Below are 15,864 nucleotides of genomic sequence, written 5' to 3'. Positions count from 1 at the left end.
CCCTGAGGACAGTTATTTCTCCCACTCTCAGCATTCCTTCCTTGCCTGTAGTTTTTTGGGTTTTTTTTTTAAGGGTTGAGGCCTCATGTTATTGACTTTCCCCACCGCACCCCACTCTAGTCCTCTTTAGCATGCCTGTTGTTGTCCTTATCAGCTCTGGTTTAGGCAATCCTGTTTTAAGACTTAATGGGTGTAGCTTCTGACATTACTAGGAGACACAGTTTCACAGCAAACGCCCTGATCCTCTGGCTCTTAAAATCTCTCCACCCCCACTTGCGTACTGTTCCCTGAACCTTAGGTGCCGCAGTTGCTTTGTAAATGTATCTATTGAAACTGGTCTCTAGGCTGCATTTTCATAGGCTGCGTTTTCTGTGGTGGTCTCCGTCTGTTGCAAAGAGGAGTCTCCTTGATGAGGAGTAAGATAGTACAATTACCTGTGGTATAAGGACAAATATTAAGAATGTCGTTAGAGATTATTCTGGTTTAGTAAAGTGGTGATTGTAGGTTCTCATCCAGAATCCATGATTTCACTATCTGTGTGTAGTTGGCTAAGTTTCCAGTACCAAGAATGATTTCTGTCTTGTTTGGTGGATCTTAAGTCCAATTAGAAAGCTGTTGATTACTGCCAAGGTATGTACGCTACCACTGCACCCTTTGGGATATTATGCCATGCTGGTCAGTGATGTAAGTCAATGGTAACATAGTTGGGTAGGACTGTGGGTTGCTTCCCACCTTTGGAAGTTTGTATGGTGCTTTCTGGTACCATAAAAGGCAGTACTCAGGGAGGAGGCATTTCAGGTCAGTTCCAGCTTATGGGCCTCTGGGCCCTACATCTGAAGTGTATGGTGTTTTCAGCAATAGAGACTTAATGTTCTACCTCTGGGAGACAAACAAGGACAATTGCAATAAATAGCCTGTAATAAATAGCCTATAAGGGAGTCTCTTGGACAACTCTGACCAACGACTCAAAGCAGGACTTCTCATGCCTGATGTTGGCATTTTTGTTTGATGGTCTTTGTGTAACATTGCTTGGCCAGATGAGAAAATTTCATTTAAACTATGTAAGTATATTTATACACAGACTCATATATTATAGAGCTATTTTTAGGTAGATAGTAATATGACTCCTTATGTTTTGTTTCAGACATCCTACTGTTATTTTGCCTTCCTCCTTCTATGTTCCCCCTCCCCCTTCCCTAATTAGAGCCTCTCCTTTTGCCCACCCTGATATTCCCCTCTGTATTGCTCTTTAATTCTCCTATCCTGGCAGTAGTATCATTTTATTTTCCTGGTTTCTGCGGTGACTCCAGGGTATGTTCTCACATCTAAAGATTTGGAGCTAGGAGCCGCCAGTGCCAGAGAACATGTAACATTTGTCTTTCTGGTTCTGGGTTACCTCACTCAATATGATATTTTATAGGTCCACCCATTGATCTGCAAAGTTCATGGCTTTTTTCCTTAGAGCTGAGTGTTATTCCACTGTATATATGTACCACGTTTTCTTTATTCATTCATTGGTCGAAGGGCATTTAGGTTGTTTCCATTTCTTAGCTCTGGTAAGTAGAGCAGCAGTGAACATGGCTGAGCAAGTAAATATCTGTGGAGTAGGATACTGAGTTCTTTGAGTATACTCCAAGGAGTGGTTTAGTTGGTTTATATGAGTTGTATGGTAGATTTATTTTTGGCTTTTTGAGAATTCTCCACACTGATTTACAGAGTAACTAGACCAGTTTGCAAGCTGGTGATATTTCTATTAAAAGGTTTAGCATATAATACATTTCCAACATCAAACATAGCATAATAAATACACAGAATGCATTCAGCTGTTGTTGCTACCAGTATATATTGTAATTGGATCAACATGCCAACCTTTGCATGTAGTTTAGATAGCATACAATAAGAAACTTTTGTAAGTACAGCAGTCTTAAATCAAAATGAAGTGCTCTTTAAAATCTCACATATGCACTGATTTAGTTATCCTTTTCCCAACAGTGTTTAGGATTTAAGAATTAAAGACACAGTCTGTCCCTTCAAAGCCCCTGTAATTTTCAGGAGCTCAGCTTGAAACTGCTTTCATGGTCAGACAATGGTGGCACACACCTTTAATCCCAGCACTCAGGAGACAGAGGCAGGTGGATCTCTGAGTTTGAGGCCAGCTGGTCTACAGAGTGAATTCCAGGTTAGCTAGGGATACACAGAGAAACCCTGTCTCCAAAAACAAAACAAAACAAACCCTGCTTTCATGACAACAAATATAGTGATTTGAAGTTGAAATTCAACCTCACCACTTACTTAATATTTATGTGGCCATAGGCAAGTTAATGTAACTTCTCAGTGCTCCATTTTTCTCATCTAGAATGTGGATATGGTATTGTTACTTCTGGAGCTGGAGAAGTGGCTCAGTAGTTTAGGAGCACTTGCTGCTTCTACAGAGGACCTAAGTTTGGCTCTCAGCACCCACATCTTTGCTTATAAACCCCTGTAACTCCAAGGCAGCTGCATGCACATGGTGCATACACATACCTAACTCCAACACACAATAAATAAATAATGTATAATTACTTCCAAAATGCTTCTGTGCCTTAAATGAGCCAATATTTTAAAGCATGTAGAATGATGGCACATGGCAAGTATGATGTAACTATGATTTATTAAATAAAAACTGTGATACATTATATCAGGCCTTTTCAGTGTCTATGTTCAGAGAATGAATACCTTTAGTCTTCTGCTGAATTTAGTTCCTCACTTTTCTGAACTAGGTTATTGTAGGCAGAATTTTCTTGTCCCCCAGCTGCTCTCAAGTAAACATACTGAGGCTTATATTACAAATGCTCAGTCAATAGCTCAGGCTTATTACTAACTAGCTCTTACATTTTAAGTTAACCCATATTCCTTATTAACACTCTGCCACATGGAAGCACCTTTATTAGCATGACATGTTCATCTCCTGTTCCTTCTGCACCTGGCTGCCAACTCTTCTGACTCCACCCTTCCTTGTCCCATCAGTCTTAGTTTGATTTTCCTGACTAACTTTATCCTGTTCAGCTATTGGCCAGTCAGCTTGTTTATTAAACCAATCATGGTGATATATTTTCCCACAGTGTACAAAAGTATTATTCCATAGCATTTCCCCTTTTTTGTCTAATTAGGAAGGTATTAACTTTATTAGCATAGTAAAACTATATACAACAAAAACAGTTATCAAGTGAGAATTATATTTATAATATCCAGTCTATTTGTATTTGACAAAATTAGAAAATACTCTATTATCTATCTTATTTTGGTGAGTCTAAAGTTTTATACTTAATTTGATTTCTGTCATAACTAAGGAAAATTATAAGTTTAACTATTTAGTCTTTAGCCAAACTTAGGTCCTCTGTAGAAGCAGCAAGTGTTCCTAAACTACTGAGCCACTTCTCCAGCTCCAGAAGACCCCAGAAGGATGAAATGTTTGTTAATGACAGAGACATCAGGCTGCCTGAACAGTCATCCAGAGCTCCTCTGTAAAGTTGGGGCATCCTACAGGCCCAGCATATCTGACAAGCTTTCTTGTGGAGCAGGGAATTTTGAAGGACTATCCTACTTTGTCTTGGCAAAGTTTGGCAGTCACCCTTTTGTTTTTTCATCCTGCTGGTCCAGTTTGGATAGTATACTGTCAGCTTTTGAGGCAAGGGCAGTTTCTTTGCCCACATGACTAGCTTACTGTATACAGAGTTTCTTCAATGCCCATCATCTTCTCTGAGGTAGATGGTGCTGTCAGGAGCAAATGTGTCTCACGATCATGAAAATCCTTAAGTTATTAATCATATTAAATGTCCATATTTTGTAGGTCTTTGAAGTGTTTGAAGATATCTACCTGTGTGTGACCGTGAAAACATACCTAACATGTCTATAAGTTGACTATTATAGATGTCTACTAGTCTGTATTTCTTAATTATACATTACATTTTTAGATTAACTGCATAAACACAATACCTTAAACAAGAGTAGAAATATACATACAGTATAACAAAATTAACTTTAAATTTGTATCAATAAACCAAAATCCATACCAATGTAAACTATTTAAGATTAATAGTTCTTTTTTAGATTAAAGTAGATTCAATAATCTACCCTTTTATCCTATCATTTCTATATCCCCCCTTTTCTTTTTAGAACGAAATCCCTGAATCTAATCTCCTTTGTTCAGCTTTTTTCCTGACCATTAATAATGACAACTTGTAACGAACCCCCCCCCTTAAATAATAGTAAATATTTGTAACCCATCTTTTGGGAATATGGGTGTAGTTCTCTAGACTGCTTCCTCTTGTTTGTGGGCGCTGTTATCTTTGGGGGACCTTGAGAAAATTTAGGATTATGATTAAGTCCTGACTGGAATATTCTGTAAGACTGTATTATTTCTACCAATAACCTTGAAGCTGTTCTGAATGCAGAATTTTGAAGAGACTGTATCAGAGACATTTTGAAATGTTGTATTACATGGACCATCGATTTTCTTTGGTGGTTGGTCTCCCTGCTCCGAAAATACATAAACTTTTGTTTTGTTTTTCAAGACAGGGTTTCTCTGTATATTTTTGGCTGTTCTGGAACTTGCTTTGTAGACCAGACTGGCCTCGAACTCACAGAGATTCACCTGCTTCTGCCTTTTGGGTGCTGAGATTAAAGGTGTGCATCACTATATCCGGTGTACATAAACTTTTAAAGGTAACATATATATCTGCATTAATAATACAAGTATAGACTGCATTGTACACAAGTCATCCAAAGATAATTTTTGTTTTATGTTTGAGCAGATAAAATATACATCATGTGTCATGTAGTTCTTCTAGGTTTATTTGTTTATGTTTGTAGTCAGATTTTTCAAGGAGTCTTCCTCGATCGAACCTGATTTTTCCTTAATTCTGGAATGAATCCATAGCTTCTTATTTCCTGTGAAAATAAAAGCATAACCTCTCCCTCATAGTAACATTTTTTTGACTTAAATTTTGAAGTCAAGATATTTTTAAAATATAGAGATTGGTTTAATCTAGCAGTTTTTATAATCCAGTGTCTTTAGCAGCCAAAAAAATTCAAAGACAACACAATAATATACAGAATCCAGACTCTCTGTATGTTTCCATCTTTCACTGTAACCTCTTTAGAGATTTTTTTTCCCCCTCTGAATCTGTCTTTACTGTGTTCCTGTAACCTTTTCTACCTGCATGAGCAAAAACCCCAAACCCACCATAACAGTGTACTAGTGGAGCTTGTGCTGGTAGCTTAAGCCCATAAGCAGTAGCTAAGAAATGCCTCTCTGTACCACCACCTGTGTGAGAGACTACAGGAAACTCACTATGTGGCGTAACCAAGAGATGCATCTCTGTACCATGGCCAGCATGAGAGATACAAGACTAGGAAGCCAATTTTAGCTCCATTTTTGTTTGTTTAGAACCTTTTTAAAGATTTTCAGGTCTTATGTGGATCTGTGCCCCACATTGGGCACTATGTAGGTAGAGTTTTCCTGCCCCACAACCGCTATCAAATAAACACACTGAGGCTTATATTAATTACAAATGCTCAGCCAATATAGCTCAGACTTACTACTAACTAGCTCTTGCATTTTAAGTTAACCCAATTCCTTATTTATGCTCTGCCATGTGGCAGTGCCTTTATTAGCATGACATGTTCCTCTCCTCCTCCTTCCGTGTTTGGCTGGTGATTCCTCTGACTCTGCCCTTTTCATCCCATCTTTTTCAGTTTGGCTTTCCTGACTAACTTCATCCTGTTTAGCTATTGACAAGTCAGCTTGTTTATTAAACCAATCATAGTAACGTATAGCCACACAGTGTAAAGAAATATCCATAGCAGGTTGTACTGATACAAGTGTCATCTTACCTATGCACAGAAACTAGAGCTCAGCCCATTGGACTGTTTGCAGTTTTATGCATAGTAGAAGTCCACATATGTTAGAGTATGTTAGTAAATGTCAATGTTCAGCCAGTCATGTTAGTACATACCTGTAATCCCAGTACTTGGGAGGCTAAGACAGAATTCTGTATTTGAAACTAGTCTGAGCTACATGGGAGGGGTTGGACTTTGGACTGAAGAGATGAATGACCTTCAGAAAGACCTGGGTTAAATTTGCATCATCCACATGGCATGTGGTGATTCCCCTGCAGGCTTTACAGCAGGCAGAGAAAGAATAATCCATGAAGAGACAAGAATGATACTCGGCTCAGCCCAATTTTATTGTAACTGGTGCTGGACCAGGACTTTTAGAGTCCGGCCCAGATCATTTTACTTTAGCCATATTTTAGCACAGCACATATTTGAAAAAAGTATTCAGATAACAATTAACTCAGTCCCAAGTGCACAACAATTTAAGACATGTTTCCATGAGATTCCTTACAAAGTACATCTGGTTTCTTTCATAAGAATGGGTACTGTTGACTCAGAGATAGTGCCCAAGATTTAGAGTCTAGAGGGCTTGGCTGAGGTTAACAACACTTGCGGGTGTCAGGGTTGGCCTGGCCCTAAGATAGCATAGAATCACTTAGGCTGCTATAAAGCACAATTGAACTCACACATAAGAGTGGGTTTATGGTTTAAAAACAATGCTGAAGATTTAGGGTAAAGATTTAGAATTTATGTTTAAGTAAAAACATAAATTCTGGAAGATAAGGGTAGAGCCTGTCTCATCAGACAGCAAAGGATCACCAGGTTGTAAGACAGCATCATTCCTAGCATTCCAGAAGACCAGCTTCACACCTCATTCCTTTAAAGAGGTAAGCTGTATGTTTAACTTTCCTGGCGTCTTCAGTGCTTATCTGTGTGCACAAGGCTCTTTGCTCTCTACACTGGCAGCTTACAATTGTCTTTAACTTCAGTTTCAGGGGATAGGCTGTTGGATACAGCCTCCATAGGCAACAGGTATGCAGGGGACACACAGACATACATACAGGCAAAGCACCCTCTAGCAGCTCAGGAACTGAAGGAGGGCCACGGACTAATCACTCAACTTGACTTTTCTATCTGAGGGAGTAAAAGTTAACTCTCTGGGGCCGGCGAAAGGGGACAAAACTCAGCTTTCTCAGGCTGGCAAAAAAAGGGAACACACACACCTTTATTGTCTCTCTATCATCTCTCTCTAGTCTTAATTTCTTTTCTTACCTCTATCTAGATGTATCCCTTCTGTCTCTCTTGAGTTCTTCCTTCTAACTAACTTTAGATTTTTCCTTTTATATCCAGCAAAATCTTTCGAGCAGTATAAAAATTACAGTGTGGTTATAACTTATTTTTAAATGAATGATTACAATGAATACAAGTAAAAAACAGCATGTTTTCCCTATCCCCCACATGATTAAACATTTTACGTATTATAAGTGAAAAACAAGTTGTCCCAAGAACCCACATGTATTCATGTCCAAGCAACTTGTTATAGATTAACAGAGTGTAAGAAAACAAGGTATTTCTCTCGGCTAGTTCTTTTGCTGACAGACTGTATTTTGCCTTTAGAAAGAAAGGACCTATCATTTTATTATTTATCTCAAAAGGTAATCTTTCAAGAAAGCTTAGAATAATCACAAATCTAAACATTTGTATATGAAAAACAGTCAGCTCTACTTTAAATTCTCACGGTGCATACCAACTCATCAATAGTTTTTTGTTTGTTTAATTTCAGAAAGCTGAGAGCAGAAATGAGTACAATCATCATCAACCCATCCTAGCAAGTCAGTCAGCAATAGCCAGACTGTCATTGTTCTTGTTTGTCTTTAAATTGTTTGCCAAGATTTTTCACCACAAATTCACTAACAAAAACATCTTAACCTAACTTTAAGATCACTGTTTAAAGCTTTGTTTCAGCTATGTTGCACACTGAAACTCATGAGCGTATCAACAGTAAGATTAAAAGAGCTTGAGCTAACTGAGCGTCTGGGACACAGCTGTTTTTCTTAATCATTAACTAAGCCACCGTCTGTATGTCTTCTCAAGAGAAACAAACTGTGAGACATTTCCTTGTTCTTATTTTCCATCCTCTTCAGCCCCCGCGTCATCAGGGGTTGAGGCAGCACCATATCTTGCTTTTACTAGTTTTCTCACTAAGCTAACCTCTATCATAATTCCTCACAGAATCTATTAAAGACCCTCAGTCATCAAAATCCTATTTAAACTAACACTATTAGTGTATAAAATCATTGCGTCAGTTAAACAGCTTAGGAGGAAAACATCTTAATAATCCACAGGTAAAAATGCCCAGTAGTTAATCATACAACCTGAGGACCAGTGGGGCTCTCTCCATACCCATTCACGCCATGCCTGATACCAGAGAAAAATGGCAGCGGCAAACATGGAAAGGCACAGCAGTAGGAGGAGACGGTCTGGGGCTCAGCCTCCTTACATGCTGGTGGACCCATCCCCTGAAGTCAGTTACCCCCTGCTGCTCCTCTGACATGACCACTGGCAAAATACAACTTAAATATTTTTTAAGTCACAATTTAGATAATAAGTTACAACTTAAAAAATTAGGTTATGCCTCCCTTATATCAAAACTAGAAGTAAATGTCATGTTGTATACTCTGCTTAGAAATAGTTCATATAAATTTTAAAGTAAATCCAAGTTTAATATTTTACTTGAGCAACTCTAGCCTTTGACGTGATGACTTTTTTGCTCAAACTATAATGGTAAAAAAAAATGGTTGTCAGGTCAGGTGGTGATGGCTCTTTAATCCCGGCACTTGGGAGAAGGCAGGGAGGCAGGTGGATGGATCTCTGTGAGTTTGAGGGTAAGTTTTCTTTTGAGCATGATATTGGTTGTATTCTTGTACCTATTCTACTTGCCAAATTATTTAACCTATATTTCATCACAGTTTTAACTTCATTGTGCTTTTAAAAGGGGCAGTGGTGGCACACAAATCCCAGCCCTTCAGAGGACAGACTGGGCTACACAGAGAAAGCCTGTCTGGGGGTGGGGGGGAGCAAATGTCACCACAAATTTAACTTAACCAGAATCTTTGTTGATTCTGTTAGCTGTGTTGTGTTGAGCTCTTTCCCGGTGACTAGTGTTGTTAGCAGATCCTGGTTATTTAATATTTATTTATTGCTCCAGTTTAGGGGTTGGCACAGAATGGCCTAGGGGACAGATCTGTCCCTTACATACATGGTACATAAAGTTTTACTGGGACCCACTCAGACTTGCTTGTTTAGAGATGGGTTACAAAGCTTAAAGTATTTACTGTATTACTGTCTGCTGAAAACACTGCTAAACTCCATTTTGCCTCATCTAACAAAAGATTGGAAGCAAATGTATTTTATATCTAATCCTAAAGATACGTAAAACTCAGTTTTAAATATTTGATATGGTTTATATCCTTTGTGGAGAAAGACTGAAGAAAAAGAAGTCAAAGTCGTTAGGTTAATGGAATTTCCTCCCTCAAATACACTGCAGTCATTCGAGCGCTTGTTCATTGCTAACCTCAAACGCCTAAGTTACACTAGGATCGCCCAGCCAGTTGAATTTAGAATTCCTGTTTCCTTCTGGTGACAGGTTGAGTCTTTTCCCCCATCCCTTTAAAAAAGTAACAAAGATGATACAGTAAAGATTGAATTTTCTGGTAAATAAAATGTAATCCAGGGTGAGTTTTTATTTACCTTCCGTGCACAGGAGGAAAGTGCTCCTTAGGTTTCCAATTAGATAGTTATCTGATCTCTTTCAGAGGCACGTCTGTCCATTCCCCCTGTTGAAGCCAGTTAGTACTGGGTCCCCTTGACAGGCTCAAGTTTCAGGAGCCTGGGGATCTTAAGTCTACTCTTTGCTTTAGGGTTCATAATTGAAAGTGAGACTTGTTCTCATCTCTCATGAATATAATGAGGGCGTCAGAGAACTTTGGCAGAGTTAGCAAAGGAGTGCCCTGAGACTAATTATAAGCGATAAGGTTTTTGCCCTAGTACAGCTTCCAAAAGGGAGATTTGAGCACTTGGAAAATGTGATTATGGAAATTATGCCCTTTGTTTGTCTTTTTCCTAGTTACTGACTACAAAAAGGAGAACTCAAGTGTAAACTTGTTTGTGTTGGTAGCCAGGAGGAATTTTGGTGTGGTATTTTTCTGTTACCAATTTCAGTAGTACATTTAATCTTCTGACAAGCTTTAACTTATAACAGTTTGTATTTCTACTGATGTTTAAATAATAAACTTCACCTAGTTTTAAAATATCTTGTATGTATATGAAACACAGTTAAGAAAATGGAAATAAGGTTGCATATATACAACAAATTACAGTGGTATCTCCCCTAAAAAAAAAAATCACTATTCTGAATCCAACAAATTTGAATTAATTAAAAAAAAACTCAAAATGCCAAGTGAATTTATCTGTTTATTTTATGGTGAAAGATACTCTAATAAATGTTCAGGCTTTATCTCAAAGTAAGTAAAGAAATGGAATTTCTAGAAGATAATGCCAAATATTAAAAATGATAAAGAGCTGTTGAATTTTTTATCAGTAAAACTTGAGACACTCAGGCCAGCAGGATGGCTCAGTGGGTAAGAGTGCTTGCTGCCAAGTCTGAAGGCCTGAGTTTAATTCCTGCGATCCATGTGGTAGAAGGAAAGAACCAACCCCCAAAGGGGACCTCTCACCTCCAGATGTACACCGTGGCGAGCAGTCCTACCTCCACCACTGTGCAGAAAATAAATACGTGTAAAAATAGTGACTTTATTATCTTTAAGTCTGTGGAGGTGTGTGTGCATATGGGCATGTGAGTGCAGGTGCCCAAGGAGACTAGAGTTGTGGGATCCCTTGGAGCTGGAGTTCCTGATGTAGGGACTTGGGTCCTCTGAAGTGCTCTGAATGACTCAGCCATCTCTCAGCCCCCACCTCCAATTTTTTTTTTTCTTTTTGAGACACTTTTTTTTTTTTTTTTTGGTATTCTGCACTTGTTGCAGCAAAGGTATTTCAAAAACACTTTCGTGGTTAAGTGTTTGTCAAGAAAATGGTTCTGATTAACTGCCGCAGCCTACTTTTCCAAATACCCCCACCTTCCTTGGCCTGTGTGTCTTCATGTTTACTCTGTTCACTGAGTAATGGAAAGAAGATGAATGCTGAGTGATTTTTTTTTCCCTTTGGTTTAACTTTTGGAAGATTATTCAAACTTGGAAGTAACTTTCTTACTATACAACAGAGTAATAACTTTTTCTTTGTAGAGACTGTAGCAGACTAAGATACTATATGGAAAGTACCAGTGGATGCTTGATACTTCCCTAGTTTGTCACTTGCTACAGCAACAAGTGATTGCATAGTCATTTAGAGTAGTTGTTGAAGTTGTCTCTGTCACTGTTTCCTGTACTTGAGTGGTGGTTTCCTTCCTTCTTACAATAGTAGATTGTGAGTGTGTGTGTGTGTGTGAGAGAGAGAGAGAGAGAAACAGAGAGAGAGAGAGCGCACTTGCACTAAAATTATGGCATCATTAAAACTGAAGAAATGAAAGTGAACTTTTTGGGGGTTGATCCAGACAGCTTTACTCAACCGGTTGGAGAGAATTTTCGAAGCCTGTTTTCCTTCTGTATTTGTCCCTGATGCTGACGAGGAAGTTACTTCCCTGAAGCACTTGCTGGAAACAAACACCTCGCAGATAAAAACGAGAGAGGCCTTAGCTGAAAATGGGTAAGTAGTAGATAGTTCTTAGAGAACATATGACTGCTAGTTTCAGTTCAAATTTGTAAAGATCTCACAGCATTGTTTAAAAATACTATATTTGTAGCCTAATCATGCACTAAAAGACTTCAGAAAATTATTCATGTTTCTCTACTTTTGAGATGTTTCTTTTGATGTTTTTAAATTAACATGCTAATCAGCCAATGTTATGTTGCCTCCTGACTACCTAGTGTGATAAATGAGCTGGGTTTTGTTTTAGACAATGTCTGACTATATAGCCATAAGAAGCCACACACACACACACATACCAGGCTACACTCAAACTCAAGGACCTCCTACTTCAGTCTCCCAAGGGCTGAGATCACCCACCTGACATCTGTGAAAATGTGTCACCTCATTTGGCTTAATTGAAAATGTAGATCTTCTGTTATTTTGTTTTCGTCTTCTCAGGATACTTACATCACTCTCATTTTATTTTTAACTGTGTAAACGCTATGTACTGCTAAATAAGCCCTTGTTTTCTTTTATACACTGTCTTCCTAAACTTTATGCGAGATGAGCATTCCCAAACTGGAAATCCAAACTTTGAGGTGCTGTGAAACCCAGCACGGAGAACCGTGGGTGTGGATCAGCTGTAGATCGTTGGCCTAGCCTGCTGTATAAGGCCCCAGGTTTGGTCTCCAGCACTGAAAAAGGCAGAGAGGTTGATTTTTGTTTTAATCCACAAATTTTTGAGCATTGACATGATGTTCAAAAAGTTTGTAATTTTGGGTGTTTCAGATTTTAGATGCCCAACTGGTAAAATCTACCCAGATATTCCAAAACCTACCAGTCTAAAGCCTAAAACACCCCTGCTCTCAAGCACCTCACATAGTCTTTCCTTTATCTTCTACCCTGAGCCCTAACAGCCTATTCATACAATTTTACTTGATCAGTTTTTACTTGTGATTAAATTTGTCAGGCTGTCATCCCCTGCCCCACCAACTCCAGGCTGTTCACCCTCCACCAACTGTCTTGCTCCTATTTAGAATGGTTCAGCCTAGGCCTCCTTATACCTGTCATCTTAAGACTTTTCCTATATCCAATTTGGTATAACCTGTTAGGGAAAATGCACACAAGACAAAGTTTTACTGTATTCTGTTAGTACAAATTTATAAGTTGTTGCTGATCTGAAATTTCACAATGAAGTCTTTTTTCGAGGAAGTCTCTTGATGGCGTCATTGTACTCATCGTGTTGATGGCTTGTTCTTCAGTAATGAGCACTCTTTTTATGGTTTGACCTTATGGTTACCATCTCTCCTTTGCCTCTGTTTTCCTTTCCTAGAATTTCTATTAATTAGTTGATGTTAGGGTGTCTAAATTTATTTTCTGATTTTAATTTCAAAGTTACTTCTATTTTTGAGCTTTCTTTTTATAATTTATTATTCATTCTCTACCTCTGGAAGCATCCTTTTCCTTCTCAAATATTTCCTCTTCCATTTAATTAAGTCGCTTGTAACTTGTTTGTGCCTCGTGTAGCCTCAGTATTTCTGTTACAGACTTTCCAAAAGGGCACAAATATACCATACAATGATTTACCTCATAAAATAGCAAACGATGGTCATTGCTAGCCTAATAATAGGATCCACGTAGTAAAAGACATCTGCTGAGAGCTGAAGGCTGTAACTAAATTAATGATAGTGCATTGACCTAACTAAGTGTTGTGTAGCCACTGGCAAAGTCACAGCCATCCCTCCCTGTCCATTGGGAATGTATTCCAAGATCCCTGAAGATGCCTAAAACATCGAATAGTGGTAATCTCTGTACTTGCTGTGTTTTTTTCTATATGTTCACAAAGCCTCATTTATAGATTAAAAATAGTAAGAGATTATAAATAGTAACTAAGAGTAGAAGATCACACTGTGATCAGAGTTATATGAATTGATCTCAGCACACCTTATTGTTCTGTGATATGAGATGAGATATGAGGCGGATACTTATAATAGCATCTAATAAATTAATGTATTATTCTTACTAGAATTTCCTTTTTAATATTTTCATAACATAATTGACCACGGGTAACTGAAAAATATGAAAAAGAAATGACAATGGCAGATGGGTAGAAGATGCTACTTACATATGCAGGCCAGAAAATACAATCTGAAAAGGAAATAGAAAATTTCATATTATATAACTATATATAGAGAGAAAGATCTGAGGAACAGTTAGGTGGTAGCATACAAATCCAGCACTCTAGAGGCTGAGGCAAGAGGAGACATAGGCCAGGTCTACCAGAACCTGTCTTAAGCCACAAAAAGGAGAAAATGCAATAATTGGGAAACTCTACTAAAATGGTGGGTGCCAGGTGATTTTTTTTCTTTTAAATATTAATTTTTTGAAACAATATCTCATGTACCACAGGCTAGCTAGCCTGGAACTTCCTCTGTAGCCAAGGATGACTTTGAATTGCTGGGGATCTAGACCCGCACCACGATGCCAGGTTTTCTCAGTGCACGGCAGCACTCCACCAGTTATACTGTACCCCAGCCCTTAGATGGCTTTCTTTTGTAATAAAAAGAACAAGCTGCAGCTGGAGAGATGGCTCAGTTTAGAGCACTTCGCTCCTGCAGAGGACCTAGTTTTAGTCCCTGGCACCAACATGGTAGCTCACAGCTTTCCATAACTCCAGTTCCAGGAGATCTGATACCCTCTTCTAGCCTCTGAACATATGAGGCACCTATGTGTACACATACACACATGCAGACAAAATACTCATACATATTAAATAAATAAATACATTTTTTAAAGGAACAAGCTAGTTCCTGGACTGTATTCCTTCATATAAGTTTAACTTAACCTTTCTAATTACTGTTAGTGCTGACTTTTGGTCGCGCTGAGGTAACAGTTGATACAAGATTAATTGCAATGCATAGTATACCGTCAATGTATTGAAGGGTGAAGTTTATGGTGAAAGCACTTGAGTAACCTGTTGTTGGCGTCATTGTGGCCTTTACAGTGAACTGCTGGATGTATGGACGGAACTGCAGGATATTCATGATGCACATGGCTTGAGATACCAGTGGGGTGGCTCCCATAGCAACAAGAAGCTTTTGTGTTCCTTGGGAATAGACACTCGAAACATTGTGAGTTTGTCAGAATCTTGGAAAACCCTTTAATCAACCTGTGTATTTTTTAAATTTACTATTCAGTTTAAGCTGTGTTTATCTAGCTCTACAGAGAAATGGTGGCTTGAATGTTCTCTTATTTTCAATGTGGCAATTTTAATACACTAATGTTCCTTTAAAGTCAGTGGTCTTTTTTTTCTTTAAGATTGATTGATTGATTGATTGATTGATTGATTATACAGTATTCTGTCTGCTTGCATGACTGCACACCAGAAGATCTCATTATAGATGGTTGTGAGCCACCATGTGGTTGCTGGGAATTGAACTTAGGACCTCTAAAAGAGCTGCCAGTGCTCTTAATCACTAAGCCATCTCTCCAGCCCAAGTCAGTGGTTCTCAACCTTCCTAACACTGTGGCCCTTTAATATAGTTCCTCATGTTGCAGTGAGCTCCAATCATAAAATTATTTTTGTTGCTGCTTCATAACTCTAATTTTGCTACTGTTATGAATCATAATGTAAATATTTGATATGCAGATTATCTGATAGGCGACCCCTCTGGAAGGGTTGTTTGACCGCAAAGGGGTTGCAGCTCATAGGTTAAGAACCACTGCTCTAAGTATTTTGTTTTAAAGTTTTGTTTTTCCTTAACTGTAAAATGAAAAATTGGACTGGGTTACATATACACACATTTATGTATGTGCACACATGTAGTATGTATGTCTGTATCAGCCCATAGGAAAGCTTGTTTATACTGTTCATATTCACAGTATAATAAAAACATTGTAAGCATATTAGAAGCAATTTCATGACAGACAAATGATTCTCTAAATACATGTTCTTCCTCCCTAATACAAACATAGCTGTTCACTGGCAATAAGAAGCAACCTGTTATAGTACCCATGTATGCAGCAGGATTGGTAAGTACAGAATATTTCTGCATATATTCATCTTTATTGTGTTTAATTTTTAAATCATTTTATAGCATGACAAAAAGGTTTGTTTTGAAATACGGTCTTTGTATGTAGACCTGGCTGACATAGAATTCTCTATGTAGAACAATCCGGCCTTGACTTAGAGATTCACCTGCCTAACTTTGCCTCCTGAGTACTTAGAATTGTTGTTGTTTCTTT

The 15,864-nt window shown here is 38.3% G+C and overlaps 1 protein-coding gene across 4 annotated transcripts in view; it reads left to right on the top strand.

Moving 5' to 3' along the window:
• Aftph (aftiphilin) overlaps positions 1-15,864 on the top strand; it is a 68,908-nt gene that overhangs the window by 33,937 nt on the left and 19,107 nt on the right. For all 4 annotated transcript variants that reach the window (XM_048435496.3, XM_048435495.3, XM_048435498.3 and 1 more), the window contains exons 3-5: positions 11,486-11,637; positions 14,624-14,750; positions 15,595-15,651. In XM_048435496.3, coding sequence (XP_048291453.2) covers positions 11,486-11,637; positions 14,624-14,750; positions 15,595-15,651 — 336 coding nt within the window. The remainder of the gene's footprint in view (positions 1-11,485; positions 11,638-14,623; positions 14,751-15,594; positions 15,652-15,864) is intronic.

The sequence above is a fragment of the Myodes glareolus genome, chromosome 8 (assembly GCF_982192425.1).
Source record: "Myodes glareolus chromosome 8, mMyoGla1.1, whole genome shotgun sequence".
Lineage (NCBI taxonomy): Eukaryota > Metazoa > Chordata > Mammalia > Rodentia > Cricetidae > Myodes > Myodes glareolus.
This window is presented reverse-complemented; position numbering and strand designations above follow the sequence as displayed.